Source organism: Falco biarmicus, chromosome 1 (assembly GCF_023638135.1).
Source record: "Falco biarmicus isolate bFalBia1 chromosome 1, bFalBia1.pri, whole genome shotgun sequence".
NCBI lineage: Eukaryota > Metazoa > Chordata > Aves > Falconiformes > Falconidae > Falco > Falco biarmicus.
The window spans coordinates 103,476,877-103,494,701 of NC_079288.1; the positions used below are offsets into that span (position 1 = coordinate 103,476,877).

General features: G+C 46.6%; 1 protein-coding gene across 4 annotated transcripts in view; it reads left to right on the top strand.

Annotated features, from left to right (window-relative positions):
• SEPTIN11 (septin 11) overlaps positions 1-17,825 on the top strand; it is a 62,988-nt gene that overhangs the window by 23,758 nt on the left and 21,405 nt on the right. For all 4 annotated transcript variants that reach the window (XM_056355138.1, XM_056355155.1, XM_056355151.1 and 1 more), the window contains exons 2-5: positions 6,668-6,782; positions 10,528-10,723; positions 15,040-15,226; positions 17,507-17,668. In XM_056355138.1, coding sequence (XP_056211113.1) covers positions 6,668-6,782; positions 10,528-10,723; positions 15,040-15,226; positions 17,507-17,668 — 660 coding nt within the window. The remainder of the gene's footprint in view (positions 1-6,667; positions 6,783-10,527; positions 10,724-15,039; positions 15,227-17,506; positions 17,669-17,825) is intronic.

Consider the following 17,825-nt stretch of genomic DNA (forward strand, 5'->3'; position numbering starts at 1 on the left):
ACCAGCATGTTCAAGGAGAGCCTTTTTGTGTTCCCTGTGACCTCCGTGGTGACTGAGCCAAGGGAGCCAACTGCGGCATAACACTTTGTGGATGGCATTTCTTGTTACTGGGAGTAGGGAGACCTGGCTCCTTGTTGTTTTCGATGTTGCTAGAGGGCTGCTGCAAGGGACTTAACTGAATGAAGCACACACACTATTGAGAAGCTGTGTGACTCTAAGCAGCTACAGCTGGTGCCAGCTTTTATTCTGGAAGAGCAAGATAGTATAAGGATGTCCAGCCCTTGGGGGCAATACCTGCAGCAGTGAGTCACTTGGTGGGTTGATGGCAAGGCAGGAGACGTTAGCCGTCAGGCTTGCCCACCTCTGATGCATCTTCATGGCTTGTTGACACAATCTACAGAATGAGAATTTGTCTTCCAAAGGGGTGTGCTTTCCCTGTTGAGAGAGAAGGGAAGAAAAGAAAGGGGGAAAGAAAAAAGACTTCCCAGACACCAGTAGCTTGTGGAGGCATCTGCCCAGGCCTGTGGCTGGTCAGCAGCAGAAGCGGAGACAGGAACTCCCCCTCCTCTGCTAGTGACACTGATGGTTATCCTGGCCTCAAACAACAACAAAGTCCTTCCTTCCGTGATTAATTGAGTGATTGCTATGGGCTGTTTTCTTGTGGCATGACTGCACTAGCCATGGCAAGGAGGGGAAAGGAGTTGTTCTTTCTTGTCATGTTTCCCCCCCCCCGGCTTGAGTTCCTTTGTCCAAGAATTAAGGGTTTAGCCATCACTGAAGTCTGTATAAGGAAAGGGATGGGGGTTGTGGGTGCTGTTTCAGGGAACTTAACAGTGAGCTTGGCTCTGGCATAGGCATTGGGAATACTTTGTGCCCTGCCGACAGGGAACCCCAGCTGTCAGGTTTAACACAGGGAGAGGGGACAATAGACCCATCTCTTGCTGACTCCTCTTTGCTTCTGTGCTCTCTGCTCTTTCTGGAGCCACCTTTTTGTCTAGGCAGATTAAAGTATCTCTGAGGTCCCTGGCTTTGGATGCAGCATCTAAGGTTACTTCAGAAACACGGGAACGCGCGCATAGTAATGGGGCAAAAATGTAGCTGGCCTGAGCTGCTGACAATAAAAGCTTTTAGGATTTCTTAAAGGTGCCTGCTAAATTCTGTGGCCTCAAATAACTAAACACTTGCTTCATATTTGTGGTTGAGCTCAATATTTTGCATACCAGCGTTTTTCCCTCTTGAATTTGAGGCTCATTTTTGTTTTCTTTAACTCTTCAGAGGCCATGTGAAACTGACCCCCGGCTGCCAGGAGCAGTGGGCCAGGAGGGGCTGAAGGGGAATATTTTGCTGGCAGCCTTAAAGCAGAAGGGTCTCAGCCAGGAGCTTGCTTGGGTTCAGGGAACAGCTGTCATCATGGTTAATTCCTAAGTGGGGAGAGCAGACCGGGGCAACAAATGCAGGTGTCCTTGTGAACCCTCCTCTTTCTTAGGCCTTTTGGGAGTGACACTCTTCTACCCAGGCAAAGAGTAACTTTGCCTTATCTCAGGTCAGCTACTAGACACCTTCTGAAGTGTAAGGATATGGCTCTGCTTTGTGCTGCCTCTGGAGAAGTGATGTGTTTCTGAAGATGGTACCCACCTTGATATCCACTTCCCCATCTGCGCGGAGGCATACTGTTGCTGACTCCAATCAGGAAAATAAGTTTTCCCTTATTCCTGCTGGCTCTGCCAAGCCACTGTGGCTTAGGAAGAATGAGCTGATTCTCTCCTTGCACATGCCCCATCAGCCAAATGGTTTTATAAAGCTTCACTGAATTACATCCAGGCAAACCCGCTGTTTGCCACAGAGCATCCGTTACAGCATTGCTTGACCTATAAAACCTTTGCCACCAGGAGCTATGTATGAAGAAAACCAGATCTGAATTGGACCTGACAGGGCTCCGAGATTGCAAACCTGTTCTTGTTGTTTTGCAAGACGTTTTTTTCCCCCCTTAAAATTAAGAGCACTAGGATGTAGGGTCCTGGCAATTAATCTCTTCACAGCAACGGCAGTAGTAGACGCTGTGCCTCTGGAGACCTGTCTGTGCTTTACTTACCCCTTTCCTTACCCATCTAGAGTTAAAACCAGCAGCTGTGATAACAGCATCTGAAAGATTGTTGTTGACCCGAGAAATACCAACTGTGGGATGCCTTGTAGGTCGCTCTGCAAAGAAAAGTGATCAGCATCTTTCTCAGTAAACAAGCATTTATTTCTTCATGCTGCTCTGTAGTTTTTGTAGGGGTTAGCGTACAGCTCTGGAGGTTCAGAATTGCTTTCTGCTCATGCAGATGGGACGCGAAGAGGGAGGGAAGATTTGCCCTATAATAAGGGATTCAGTAAAGGAGGCATGACTATCTTAAAGAAGAGTTTGAAAATTAAGACTGCTTTTGGAATGTCTTAAGCTCTCTGACATATGAGAACATCCGGACCCCCAAGTCTGGCAGTGTATCTGGTGCAAATTTGCCATCTGAACTGCAGTCTGTGGAGCTGCAGTTCTATCCATGCTTATCTTGTCCATCACTCCTGAAGCTGCAAGCAAGGTGAGGTGCTTGGCAAACAGTTATTCTTCTAGCACGCTTGTAAGAGGTCAGCAGTTCCAGATACAGCGACTTGTCTGTGTGTTAAGAAGGCGTCCTGTAGGCCTATGTTACTGTGGGAGCCAGCTGAGGAGTTGTGTGAGTCCAGGAGTGTATTTAGGTGTACTGGGGAAAGAGAGGAGTTGTTCTGAGCTCTGCTCATCTGCTGAGGAAAAATGAGGAATACCCTTGGGAAGAAGCTGGTGAAGCAGGGTGATGGTATGCTTTTCCACTTGGGGTGAAGTGCCCGGGCAGCACTTCTGCCTTGCTCTGGGAGAAGAGCCCCGTGGCAGGAGGAATAAATGAATGCTTGTAGCATTGCTGCCCTGGCTTGTTGGGTGCACGTGGAGGCTCTGGGCTTGTCTCTGTTGGGCAGGAGCCTTTGCCCATATCAGTCTGTGACCACACTTCAGCTGGAGATGCCCAGTTGGCAGTGGGATGACTCAGCTGAGATCAAAACTCAGCCCACTGACTCTTCTCAGGAGCTTGTCGCAGTGATTCACAGCCAGAGCAGCGCGGCCATCTGACTTAGCATCCCGTTGTTTTTTAAATACTTCTGTTTTGCCAGACTGAAAGCGTGAATCACTCGCCTGTTTTGCTAATTATACACTGAGCAATCATGCTTGTTGCTCTCCAGAAAAGGCTTCCTTTCCATGTGGATAAAACCTGAGCTCTTGAGCAGCTCTTGAGTTTGCACTGGTTTCACTCCTTACCCCTTCCTCAGGCAGCCCAAGGGCTGAAGGCTGCAGCAGTGTTGAGCTAGTAAATCCAGAACTGCCCAGTCCAATGTAATTGGGCTAATTGGTAAGATTGTCCACTGTGGTTTTGCAGCTTGGCATCGTTGGCAGACCTATGCCTTGGCTGAAGGGGCCACAGAGCCTTGTGGAAGGTGCTGCAGCTTCCAGCCTGCCATCTAAACCTCTGCTGTGGGGAGAGCAGAGAAGGGGGGGCAGGGTTCTTCTCCTTGTGTCAGCATCCCTGTAGTTACTAAGCAGGAGTTAAGCTATCCCCTTGACAAGGGGTGAAAGTGAGAGCAGAGGCCTGGCTGCAGTGGTAAGAGGTTACACAGTGTGCACATCTCCCTTTTAAATCCATCCTCTCAGGAGCAGCCTGTGTTTCCCCCCAGAACGTACCAGCTCTCCAAGTCCACCTGCATGCACTGGAGTGGCAGTTCTGTTGCACAATGCTTTTGTTTGTGCGTGGAGGGAGATACTTAGAAATTCTAGTCCCTTTGGCTCTCCTGCCTTGTCCAAAATGTCTGTGTGTGCTGCACTTGCAGAAATGCACATATTTTCTGTGCCTGCCCTACTCAGCAAGATGTGCTGCAGTCTGGGGAGTGCTGGGGGAGGTGGAGACTTGGGTTTGCATTGCATCTCTGTTTGTGCCTTGGGCCTCTGAGCTTTTTATGAGTGTTTTGGTGTTTTGGGCAGATACCAGGCTACACTTCTGTCTCCCGTTATGCAGCACAGCTTCTGAAAAAGGCTTGGTATTGAAAAGCATAGAGATAGGTTTTGGGTTTTTTCCACTGTTAATGTTTGCCACTTGCAGGGAAAAAAACAGAAAGGGGAGGGTACTAAACCAAGGAAGGTATGCCACAAAAAATAACTGACACAGATGCAAGAGATGAGTCTCTTGCTTCTGTTCCTGCTGAGTAACTGATGATGAGGCAGTACTTGCTTTCCCAAAATATATCAGGGAAAGAGATATTGGTGCTGTGCTGAGAGATGTTCAACACCCACCACTTTCTGTGAAGCCTGTGAGTCACAGGTACCTATTGCTTTCTGGGCTCTGCTTCTAGCTCCCTTCACTCAATCATAAACCCAAGCCTACTGGCATTTTAAAAATACTAACGTTAGAAATATTTAACCCATTATCATTATGCCTAAATCCCAGCATCTCGTTCCATTGCTTGGGACTTTTCCAGGGAAATCACTGTCGTGGGTAAATGAGGTGATGGTCTCTTCTGTGTTGGTTTTGTTTTGGTGGGTTTTTTAACCCAGTCTGAGTGAAGGAGGTGGCATCTCTTAATCACCTTAGGCTTTTGTGGTACGGTGCAGGTGAATAGCCGCCCAGTATATGGAGGGACGGAGGTGAATTGGTGTATTGGCATTAAGCCTGCAGACAAGCTTGGTTCAGATGTTAAGAGAAGGCTTATGTATCTAGTGCAGGTGTCAAGCTGCACGTGCCAGCATGGCAAAAAGGAGCCTTTTGCCCCTTTGTGCTCTGTGCTGATGGCACAGACCTAGATGTTTTTACTTTGAGATGTTGCCTTTCTCGGTGAATTTTTGTATGTGCGTTTATTTTTTTTTAAGTCTGAATGGTATTTTCATCAGCACTCAGCCCAGATGTAGCTTATTTCTTCCTGCATTTGATGGCTGGTCTGTATGTTTTGAGGAGGGAAGTGGAGATGCTGAGAAATTGTGCAGAGAGTGGGAAGTCCTCCTCCGCTTTTGATTCTTCTTTTAACAACCAAAGAGTGTCTTTCTCCATGTCTGGTGCAAAGCCCACTGATTTTGTGGAAAAGAAGCTGGTGCTTCCAGCGTCTCTAAACCAGGCTGAGACTGCCCACACTGTAATTTAGCTCAACAGTATGGCCTCAGCGGAGTGACTCTGCTGGAAATGTCTGGAGAAAGGTTAGTATCTTCAGTTAAGGATCTTGAGTTAGTATCTTCAGGACAAGGAACTTAGGAGAAAAACGTGTGAAATAACAGTAGAACTGCTCTAAGTCTGCTGAGTTGGTGGTTTTTTTGGTTTGTGTTTTGTTTTGTCTGTGCTCAGGATGTTGGCATAACAGCGATTTGCCAGGGAAGAGATAACTGGGCTGGCTTCTTATTCCAAGCCTCTCTGTGAATTACTGTACAGCTGTTGTGGAAAAGTCCTAAATATAATCATGGAGTTGTTTCCAACCTGCCTCGTGCAAGGTCTGTGCTGCCCCATTACCCACTTTAAAAACTGCCTTGCGGTGTTTGACGTCACCAGCTCAGGCGCCCAGGCAGCTGGGGGAGCAGAGCGGGTCCCCAGGGTGCCTTGCATCTCTGGGGTGCCTGGCCTGGCTGCTTCTCCTGCTGAAGGCATGGAGGGGCAGCACCGTGGGCTTTGTAGGTCATGCAGGAAACACTGGCAACAGTGCCCTGGTTTCTCACCTCGTGTTGGAGGAGGTTATTTGTAAACCAAGGCATCCGCAGAGCAGCATGCCTGCTTTTTTGCTTTTTTCCCTTCCGGTCAAGGCCTGTAAAAGCTGGAAAGAGATTTAGCTGGCTTTAGAGGCAGTATTGCTATCTAAGCTATGTCCTGCTGTGGCCATGCCGGAGGGTTGCAGCAGAAGTGTTGGTGTTTCCCTCGTACTGCTGGGAAGAGGGAGCAAGTCTGAGAGAGCTGCTCCTTCCCTTTGGCAGACTGAGCTGAGGAGAGCATGAGCTTCCTCTCTGCTTGTCTACACAGGTTTCTATCAGGACTAGGTTTTGGAGTTGCAGCCAGGACCACATCACAACCTGTGTCCCTCTTTCACGTGCTCTTTGGGAGAGCTGGCCTCACTGGGTGGTTTGGGGACCTCGAAAGGTTCCAGCCCTTGGAGTTGGCTGGTTTCTGGTGCAGAGCTGTACAGTGGGCACAAAGGAGGCAGGTGCAGATGCTTCACCAATTTAAACAGGAATTGGTCTCATTGCAGCTACAACAGTGTTTCACCGTGTGTCTTCCAGGTATCTGCCTAAGTAACCTGTGGGTAACTGTAGGAGTATGTGATGCTGAGGCTTCAGAAGCAATGTTTGGGTGTTGCAGATCGGTACAGAATCATGGTTTATTAGCCTCAGGCATGGAGAAACAGTCTGGTTGTGCTTGCATCCCTTGGGATTGGGGACGTTTCAGTTTGAGCCCCACAGTGGAGAGCTGGATAGAAGTAAAAGGACAGTATATTTGGGAGGCAAACCTGAGACACAAAGATCCTGTGTCCCAGAAACTTCTGTGTCATTACACAGTTCTGATGGGACTAGGCACAGACTTCTTCCCTCACAGGGGTGTTGCAACCCTGGTAAATGCCTCTCTTCTTGGTCTTACAGAGTGATGACCTTAGGAACTTGTCCCTCTCCGGCCACGTGGGCTTCGACAGCCTCCCTGATCAGCTGGTCAACAAGTCAACATCTCAGGGCTTCTGCTTCAATATCCTCTGTGTGGGTAAGTCATCCTGTGTCGCTGGGCCGTCAGCTCGTGCCAAGGGGGAGCACACGTAGCCACAAATTAGCACTTTCTCCTTCCTGCGAAGGCCAAGATCTGAGCCAGTGGGGACCAGAGTGGCAGGGAAGTTTCTTCCCAGAGCTGCTCCAGGGTAAAATTTAGTATCCTTCTTTTCCTTTTCTCTCCCCTGTCCCCTGAGCCAAAACATGGAAATCTCTAGCTGTTAAAATCTACCCTTTGATCTTCCTGTGGCTCCGCTTTCCCCAAGGGCTGCCCATAAGGAAACTGAGCCAACTTGGAAAGTAAATTAATTTTTTAAAAAATGTTAACTTAAATCTGCCTTTTTCTGGATAGGGTACAGAGTTTCTCAATAATTTGCATTCCTTCCCTTCCAGGCTTTGCCTGCCTGTCTCATTATATTCTTAGTTTCTCCAGTTGGAAATTATGCCACTTTTAGTCTCCAAATGATGCACTTGAGAACAAAGCCTGTCACCTGTTCTCTGCTGTATTTACTCTGGGTGCTGCAAGTTAGTTTTATAGCCTGAGTTACTGTGTTACATTTCCCAAATTGTTCAGAGGATGAAATATGGGGAGGTAACTTCTTCCCTTGGCTACAGAGAGATACCTCCTGTCTTGGCACTCTGTGGATACTATGCAATTGGAAATCCATTGCTTGGCCCTGAGGAGCTGTGTGCCAAAAGAGCTTTGACCTATTGGTGGACCTCTTCAAGGTGCCCTCACAATGCAGTTCTGTAAATTGACAAAAACGGTGAGTTTTACTCCTAGTTTGGCAGAGCAGTCTGCAAACATCATCTTTCCATTCATTGTTCATTTAAGCCTGCAAGAAGGAGGAAGTATTGTCCCTTCTAATTAGTTACACTAATTAGCTGGAAAAAGAATCCACAACCCTCTGAATGTGATTTTTCTATAGCAAACAGGATTTATGTCTGCAGTGCAGGGTGAGCAGTCTGAAAAGAAATCTGGCAAACAAACTAGACTCCTCTCTAGCTTTGTATGTTGAAGAAGGAGATAAGAGAATAGTTCTACTTCTGCACACTCCAGCTACCAACTCTCACGTGACTCTCCTAGCAGCACGAATCCTTTTAAAATTCAGCAGGGAACAGCCCGATTAGCAGGCAGCTCTTTGATCAAAATGGCATAAATGAATTGCCTTTTTCTCTTGCAGTAAATATTCCTCCTTAGCATGACTTGATATGTCTCCATTAACATAGCAATTTGGTCCAACTGATTTTTTTTTCTTCCTTGTAAAATGTGGTGAGCAACCATTTTTTGCCCCATACGAGAATTTCACACAAATTGCTGCAGTTGTCCAAGGAACAGACATCCCCCCCTTTAAAAAAAAAAAAAATAAAATCATGTTTTGAGAAAGAACACAAGTAACTTTGGCTTTGTAATGTGATACTTTTAATTGCGGTGTGCGTTGATAAAAGGCTGCAAAGCCCATCTAGCACAGCATGCAGCATCACTGCATTCACATCAGGAGCTCACTAAAACACGTCGCTTCAGAGATTAACAGTCTGTGCCATCAGTTTAGGACTGATCTTTTCATGTGGGTTGAGCTCTATGTGAGCCTAGGTTTTGAGCTATAATGCCATGTATACTTTCTGTCTTCCCCCTTCTTTCGTTTGTTCATTCTTTTTTAAAAGTTTGCTTTATGACCTGCAGCTTCCTAGGCTAGGAATGCTGCTACAAGCATCTCTGCTCGATTATTTTACTGGGCTGCAAGTAATTGCTTACATTCCTGAGCCTAGCGTGAAAACGGTCAGAGTCAGAGCCAGAAAAATGAGCCGTCAGGTATCACAGAACAACAGGCAGTTGCTGAGTAGCAGTGCTTGTTTCTGCGGACAGAAGTATTATATGGACGTCTGAGATCTTCTAAGTTGGGGGGTTGCATATTTTGAGAGATTTTGATGCTAGGAGGGCTGCGTACAGCACAGAGAGATGGTTGAAGGTAATCCCAGATGCAGGCTTTCCCACCTGATTTTTTGCATTGCTTTTTTGTTAATCACTTAAGATTTTGGGGGGGGTTAAGAGGTTGGAATAGGACCCCCTCACAAACCCAACCTGCAAATGCCAGAGCTGCGCACTGCAGACCCAGGAGGTCTGTCCCAAATCCCATCATCTCTCAGCTGGAGCAGCTTGAGGACGTTACCTCAGCACACCCCCTGCTCACAGCATGGCTAGGAGTAGCAGTTTGAGAGTGTAATTGCTAAGCAAACACTTTTGACTTAGAAATGGGATTTAGGCTAATGCTTTCATCCATGCTGTTAATTGCACTGGGGATTAGTGAACCTGTAATAGTTTTAGAAGGTGGTATTTAAGCACTGTGCTATTTAGATTTTTAAAAACTTTTTATGGATTTCTCAGTCTCAGATTTTCATTGACCCCATTGGACTATGGGGTTTTTGTGGCCCTCTTGAAAAAGGAACAGAAACTGAGCTGGAGGGGGAAAAATGCATAAAAACATGTACAGAATCAGATCTCTCCTTGGGTATCAAACTTGTAGTTGAGAGAATTTACATCTTGCTTCTGTAAAGAAAGTTATATCAGAACTAGGACTTAGCCTAAAGTGTTAAAAACAGAATTAAGTATTTCTCAAATAAGGACGGCTTCTTGCTGTCCTGAATACTGATGTTGCTTGCAAGGTGGGGAGGCTGGGGCTCTTCATGCCATCAAGCAGGAGGGAGCCTGCATCACCAGTCAGATCATAGCAATGTAAAAACCACAGGCAACAGTTGAAGACTGCTGGAAGCAAATGCTTTTATGAGAAAGGAATGATTATTTGTGTCTCTTGCATTGCCAGTGTAGCAAGTCCAATAACGGGGTTCTAGCAGCAGCAGGCATTTATGGATCTGTTATGGAAGGAGTCCTTTCCCTTCCCCAAGGAGTGGGGGGCGCTCACTTAGCAGATATCTAAGTAACTTATTAAAACTATCTAGGTTTCCTTTTTAATTTTTTTTAATTTGTTTTTCCCTCTTCCTTCCAATTTAGTACCTTCTCTTCAGAGAGTCTTACAAGCCTCAGCCTGTATTCTCCAATTCCTCTGTTTCCCATGGGAAATGTTAACAGTAGTATTACTGGAAAAGACTGTGTGCCTCTGTGTGCGTGTGAAATAAGCCCCTTTTAGTCCCAAAAATAATGAAAAATCCCTGAGGTCAGTGGTGCTGATGCATCATGTCTGGTGATGCCCCTTTCGGTGTCCTTGCCTGCAATTGTGGTACACCTCCCTTCAATGCCCAGCCCTCAAATCTCCCTTGCCATTCCCAGCGCAGCAGCCTAGCTGTTCACCTGTGGGTGATGACTTCACTCTGAGGGCATTTGGTTTATCTTGGTGTCTGTCTGTGTAGCAGCTTTTGTGTAGCAGCGGCCCTTTCCAGATTCACATCCCCAGCGTGTGGTGCTTTGATGGGGTGTGCTGCAGAGACCCAGGCGGTGTGACCTGCAGGGAAAATTAGTCAGAGTCCAGCAGCAGAAGCCAGAGCTGCTGTCACTTCCCAATGTCCACAAAGTCCTTGCTTCAGTCCTGGGGGATTGGTAAAGGTGGGGACTGTCTCAAAAGACATCTGTTCCTGAAGGGATTATATTGCTTAGCCATGTGCACGTAGCTTAATTCCACTGCTGCCCAAGTGGGGTAACTCCTTAGCCTGGTGAACATGCCTGGGAGGAGGAAATGAGAGGGGGAAAAAGCAATCAGACCATACTAACATTGCCTTTGTCTGCTCAGGTGAAACTGGCATCGGCAAGTCAACGTTGATGGACACTCTCTTCAATACCAAGTTTGAAAGTGAACCTGCGACGCACAACGAGCCTGGTGTGAGGTTGAAAGCCAGGAGTTACGAGCTCCAGGAGAGTAATGTCCGTCTGAAGCTGACTATTGTTGACACAGTTGGATTTGGTGATCAGATTAATAAAGATGACAGGTAAATTTATTTCTGTCAGGAGAAGGAATGCTTGTGCTGACGTGCTCTGAGATCTGGAGGGCCCGAGCCTCTGTGGGGAGCAGGTCACTCACTGTGCCTGGTGGTGGTTCCTGATCATGGCACCGCTCACCCCATGAGACAGGTAGAAGTAAGGAGAAACTGAGGTGAAGAATAATCAGATCAACTAGACTGCAGAACTGAAACTGTGTTTCTGCCCTCCTTGGCTCTGTGCAGCTCAGTCCAAGTTCTCTGCTTGCATTGCAACATGTAAATACTGGAAAGCATGAGGTCAAATTGCAATTATGTTGTATCTTTTAGGGAGCTGGAACTCAGATCATAGTTCCTGTTCACACCATCCTGTGGTGGCGCAAGTTGAGGCAGACTGAAAAGAAACACTATGTCTGCATGGCTGGGTTCAGACAAAATGGCCTTTATTGTTTATACAAACTATTTATGTATCTTAGACAGTGCAGGTGTCAGACCCTGAGAGGTTTTTGTGGCGTCCTTCTTGCTTGCTGTTTGCTGTTGGTGTAGGTGCCCATATGCTGCGGTTCTAAGTTCTGATTCTTCACACCCTGTTTACATACCTGATAATTTGTGGCTGTCTTAAAGGTACACGGTTAAGTCTTTGAAGTCAACTAACTTGTCTGCAGACCCGCTGCAGACCCCAACAATTCCCCCTTTTTGTTTTTTGAACAGCTAGTACCAGGTTTGTCATGTTCTGCAGGGCCCTTGCAAACATGACGGCAACCAAGGCAATAGCAAACACAATACTGCCAATTGAGTGAATGGATGCCAAAAAGGCTGAAATTTTCTCAGATTTTGGTAACATGTTGCTGCAATGGGGTGCCTAAAATCCATGCAGCACATACCATCAAAATCCTCACAGCCATGTTCTTGAGCCAACAACAAAAAGCTAATAGTTGCTCTGTTTTGTATGTAATGGTGGCAAATTTGACTCACATTCTTAACTGCCTAACAAACAAGGTGATTTAACTTTTTAATGCTTTCCCTGCTGTTACTTCGAATAAGAGAAGAACCACGTTCCCATCAGTTGCATAAATCAACTACATCATTACCATGTGTTGATTTATGCAGGTGTCATGGTCCCATCATAGCCTTTCACTACATTAGCATCTACATAAACACAACTATTGACGTTCAAAGTGCAAACAGTATTGACTTCTTTTGGGTTAACATTATACAGAGGTAATCAATTATCGAAAATATCATGACTTTCAGTGAGATTCTTCATTCCCCGCATACATTCACTTTTTTGCAACAATGTCTGCCAGTCCGTTTCAAGGAAGGGCACACCAAACAAGGACTGGTTCAGTAAGGAGGCCACACATTAGTTGTTGGGTTGACTGGCGGCAGCAGCGCTCCCACGATCCGGCACGCTAAGCTCAGGCCGCACACAGCGAGCAGGTATCCATCGCGGACCTTCATCTGTAGAAACACAAGCGTAACCTCTCCCCCAAGTCAACAATTCATCCGGTCCCGACCGATGCCCGGTACGAGGGTCTTCGTGCATACTAAGACACCTTCATGCTTTTGCTGCTTGTCACCAATTGACACAAAATGTCGCACAATGGGAGGCACCGCATGGTCGGCAGAGATTTTCAGAAAGTTCAAAACATAACATGCGTTCTCTAATCGTGCCTCTGGGGTCATTCCCTTTGTTCCCCCCCCCTTTTTTTTTTTTAAAAAAAAAAAAGTTAGTGCCACTTTATTAATAGACTCACACCAATTTATACCCCCAGCTAAAAATACACACGCTACGCAGGCTTTGTTATTTAAAAAGTAATAGGTTAAAACTACTCGTTCACACACTTCCATCTCCCCTATGATTGGTCCCGGTGTGGTGCCCACACGCTGCTCCCCCCTTGTGCAGGCATCCTGTTTTTTCTCATCTTTCTGTCCAATTCTCCTGTCTCGCTGCGAATACAGTTTCTCTGTCTCCCTTGGCCTTGCATATGTCCTTCACAACACTTGCAGCTTGTTACAGTTTTGGCCTGCTCGGCCTGCTATTACAACAAAGTGGTCTGGATTGCTCGTAATATGTCCGTTGTCTTCCAGCCATTCCACAAATCCCCCTTTTTGTTTTTGAGCGATCCAGACCCCTTTTATTATTCTGTTCATAATTCTCATAAAGCAATTCCACACACAGATCAATATCATTAAAAAGATTACAGTGGCAGTTAATACCGTTGTCCTGTGCAGAAACAAATCTTTTAACCATCCAGTAATTCCTAAACTCTGTAGCCAGTCCATTAACCCGTTCTCAGTCTTTATAGCCTGTATATTTTTTCTTAACTCAGCAAGCTGCTTATGAATAATTTGAGTGATCAAGTTCATATAACACTTCCCATAGCGCTATTCACTATAGGCTACTCTCTACTGTTCATGCTGTTTCCTTATCTTCTAGAGGTGAGATCACATTCCTCCTTTGTTTCTGTCTCATCCTAGTTTCTTCTCATACTCCCTTAAAGTTATTTAACTCTTTGCTGCAGGATCTCAGCTGCACATCGTCAAAGCAAGGCCAAAGCTGCACGTTATCAATGTCAAAACAACCCACTGTCTCTTTTCCGTTGTTCCGTACAATTCTACAATTCCTTTTTTTTTTTTTTTTTTTGAGGGGTGGTGGTGGGTTTTTTTGTTTGGTTGTTTTGTTTTGTTGGTTTTTTTTTGTTTTAACAGCAAAAGATCAAGCCCCTGCTTTGCTGCTCCTGCTCCTAACTAAGGGTGCGGAGCCAGAGCTGTGAGGGGCACGTGCTGGCTGGAGGGAGGAGAGCTCTGCGCGTCAGACGCTGCCATATGCTCTCGGGCGAGAACAAAAGCTGCTCAGCGGAGGAGCAGGTGCTGAGAGCAGGGATGCTCGGCAGCTTGTTACCGCCGGGTCGCTTTGTATTTGCTTCATTCGGCAGACAAGAGGAGCCAGCAGTACTGGTGGTGAAGCTCCTCCAGATTCCCTATCGGGCAGTTGGAGAGGGGGCACTCGCAGGGCAGAAGGGCTTGGGGAGAGCTTTTGTTCTCCTGCTGTGTCCCGACACATACAGCTGCAGTGGGCGGGATTTTCTCCCAGTTTGAGTCCTTCCAGTCCTTATTTTGCTCTGCTTTTTTATGGCGTTTTCTCAAAAGTGATCTCCCAATGTAAGGCCTTACTGTTTTCTTTGCAACACACCTCTGTCTGAGGTTTTTGGGGTCTCATGGTCAGAGACAGAATTTCTAAAAGCAAAGAAACCAGAGCAGCAGAAACCCACTTGGTGAGATTCCTGAGACCCTCTGTGCCTGCAAAATAACAAAGAGCGCCCGGTGCTGTCTGCTGGGTGGCTGCTGCTGGCAGCCCTCACACAGCACTGGCTGTCTCTTGCTATAGTTCTCAGCGGGTAAATTGAGCAGGAGTCCGCTCCGCTTCACCAAGCGTTTGGAGCAGCTGCTCAAGGAGCTGCACTGGCATCGGGAGCAGAGGGGCCAGACCGGAGCCTTGCTGGCTGCCTGTCGGAAGGGTGTTTCAGGAGGACCTGACAACTCCTGATGGTCTGTTTATTTCTCAGATTGGAGAGGCTTTTGAGGGAGGGTATTGAGCTCTCAATTCATAGCAGTGTTAAGGCAGTGTTGTCTTGGTGCCTTGCTCTCAGTGCCCTCCTTCGAAATCTTCCTTGGGCTGCAGGTCCTGCGGCTGCCCTTGGTGGAGGGGGGAACAAACTGAGCAGTTTCCTTTCCAGAAGCACAATTGGTTAGTCGGATCAGGGCACATTACACTGCACCAGCTTGTTTTTCCTCCAACAAAATGGTCCCCTCAAAGGACACAAACAGTGCAGTTGTCTCTTGAGCTTTGCTCACAGGCTTCAATCCTGAAAAGTTCCTTTTATCCCCTTGTGAATCTCCCTTCCCTCGTTTAAGAGCACAAACAAGCTTTTGGACAAGCTAGGGTAGGTGGGAGCTTCATGTTTAAATTATCCTGTATTGGATGATTCTTGGTGACACTGGCAGAGCAGCAGCTCAGACTTTAATTGGAGAGACTGCAAAATACTTTATTTTCAGGGTAGCAGTCTTGTGTGGTTTCCATGCCCCTAAAGTCTGGGGTCTCTGCTACTTTGTCTTGCTAATGTGTCCGTGGTACTCGCCCTGTGCACCGAGTGGAAACACACGCTTGCTGAGGAGGGACTGTAGGTTGGGCAGGGAGGGTCCTACCAGCAGCACTTGTCTTGTAATGTACACAGCACCCGTGAAGCTTCCTGAGCGTTGATCAGTGACCCGTGTTGTCCCAGCAGTGAATGCTGTTTTCTCTGTGCCCTGTTTTCTCTCTCTAGCTACAAGCCTATCGTAGAATATATCGATGCGCAGTTTGAAGCTTACTTGCAAGAAGAGCTGAAGATCAAACGATCCCTGTTCAATTACCACGACACCAGAATTCACGCCTGCCTGTATTTCATTGCGCCCACTGGACACTCATTGAAGTCCCTAGACTTGGTCACCATGAAGAAGCTCGACAGTAAGGTACTTACTGCTCGTGTTGAGACCCTCGCATGGCCCTACTAGTGTTTTTATGATCTTGCCACAGGCTTAGTTAAACCTGCTCTGAAAAATCCTGGTTTTGGCGGCAGGGAGTTGCAGAGGTGCCGTGTGAAATCTTTACCTTGGGCTGGCTGCGAGAGTGGGTCATTGTTCATTGATTCATATGTTGCAGGGATTTATTAAGAGTTTGGGCTCCAACCCGCTTCCACTCCCATCTCGAGGTGGGAAACTTGGCCGTTTGCTCCCCAGCTGTGCTATAAGGTTAGCGATCTGGGGGCAGGAAACTGTATTTATCAGGGTGCATTAGGAGGCCGCCGTTCTTTTTGCTTTCCTGCGTTAATTCAGCCAAGTTTAGTGACAGGTTTGTTCACAACTGAAAGATCAGCTGGCTGTTGAAAGAGAACAGTGAGTTTTCCTCCTTAAATGAGTTGTTTTTTTTAAAAAAAGAGGTTGAAATTGAACTCTGGTTGTTCTAGTACTCAGCGACATAGTTGCCATCTCTATTTCACTTTGTCCAAGAAATTAATTAGGCTCTTGTACAAAACCTGGTTTGGTGTGTATGAGATGAGAAGTACATCTAAAACACTTTAGGTCATCTTCCTAATCAATGGTAAACAAATCAAAATGCTGTGTCTGTGTGCTCTGACTGCATCCAGCTAGATACAAACAGTGATTTGATCTTCTATGGCAAATGTAGTGTTGTTCTAACTGTAATCTGATAAACAAGAAGAATCTGAATAAATGTTACTCAGCACATACTTTTTCAGTTACCCTCACAACTAGCAAGAATGAGAACCAAGCTTGGTTTAAACCATGGTGTTTTTTACTAGATACTTGGAAGAAGATTTAATCTTTTTTCTTCTAGGGAAGTTAGCTGAGGTACAAATGTAGAACCTGAGTATTTAAACTGAGCTTTCTCTGTGCTTTTTTTACATCATGATTAAGCAATTTAAGTCAGTCCACCTTGCACCTTTGGCTGAGTGAATCCTGATTCTGCAGAAGATAAATGATGGCAACGATTCTTTATTTCCTAGAGTGGCCTCTTGATTGGGTTTTATGCAGTGATGCAGAAGGGTCCCTGCCCTATTCAACTTAAAATAGGGTTATGGAGATTAACCCAAAGTGAGCTAATTGGCATTCACGTTCTATCTTTTGGCAAAGGGGGATTTAATAACTCCAGGCCATCTTCCGAACAGAATTAAATGATGTAATATAAGAGGATTTTCAAGTGCTGTAGTTAAAATCCCTTCATATAGGTCAATATCAACGTCTTCCTCACTACGGTGTCTGTCTGCTGATGCAGGGAAAAGCAAATCCTGCAAGATCAAAAGCAGAAGTTGCCCATCTGGAGGGAGTGGAAAGGGAAAGAAAGCAGGATTCCTTGTCCTAATGCATTCTTGCTTTCTCCCAGCAAAGCAGATGCCTGTGTGGTGCTTGCTATGTGTTGATCCCTTCAGCCACGCTGAGGGACTTTGCTGTCTCCCCTTGGCTCGTTGATGGTGTTGCTGTTTGCCATCCTGCTGCCTGTGTTGCAAACAGCCTGTCTAGGGAAGAGAGTCAGTAACTTACCTTCCATTTCTGTGTTAACCCCATCATGCGGTTCTCTAGGATGATGATTGTAGAGCTCTGCAGGGAGAAATCAATCAGAGTCCTGCAGTTCAGCGGTGTGTGGGAGCATGTGAGGGCATGCAGGTGGAGGAAGCGTGCCTCGGTGTTACTGCCAGCCCCCACCCTGCAGGTCGTGTCACTGGGTATGGACCATCTGCTTCCACCTCCAGTGGGGTAACAGCAGCGCTGCTGCCCACCCAGGTGTCCCCAGTTAACAACACCGCAGCAAATGCCCACGAGGGGCTGTTGTTTTGAGTGTCTCTCTTGTAGGAGTCCAGCCTGCTGCAGTGTGTAGAAGTGTCTAGATGGTGATTTCCTTTTTTTTTTCTTTTTTTTTTTTTCTTTTGGAACAGCTTGTAATAATCTGTGACAGCATTTCCTGTCCAGCCAATTCGGATGAGGAGAGGAATACAACAGGACAGGAAATAACATGTTGCCAAATTGCATTTGACTTCTTTTTAAGGCCATCACCACTGCTGCCTGAAAATCCTGTGTAAGGCAGTGGTGCTATCTGAGCAGCCCCGGGGAAGGTCTCCTGCTGTGGGTGCCGTGGCCTGTGGCATTTACAGGGCCATTGCTGCAGGATGCATGCTGCTCTCCTGGTGATGCAACATGTGCGGTCCTGTACGTAGAGGTGCTATCTTTGTCTTGCAGGTGAACATCATCCCCATCATTGCCAAGGCTGACACCATTGCAAAAAACGAGTTGCACAAGTTCAAGAGTAAAATCATGAGTGAGCTGGTCAGCAACGGTGTCCAGATCTACCAGTTCCCAACGGATGAAGAGACGGTGGCTGAGATAAATGCCACGATGAGTGTATGTTTTTTGGGGGGAGGGTTTGCTTGCCTTGGTTTGCGTGGGCCCATCCTTGATGGTAGGGCCTATTGTACCATGTTTCTTCTGGCTTTAAAGCTCCAGTCTAAGCACAGATATCAGGCTGGCCAGAAGGCTTTTGGAGCTGGAGGTACCTGTC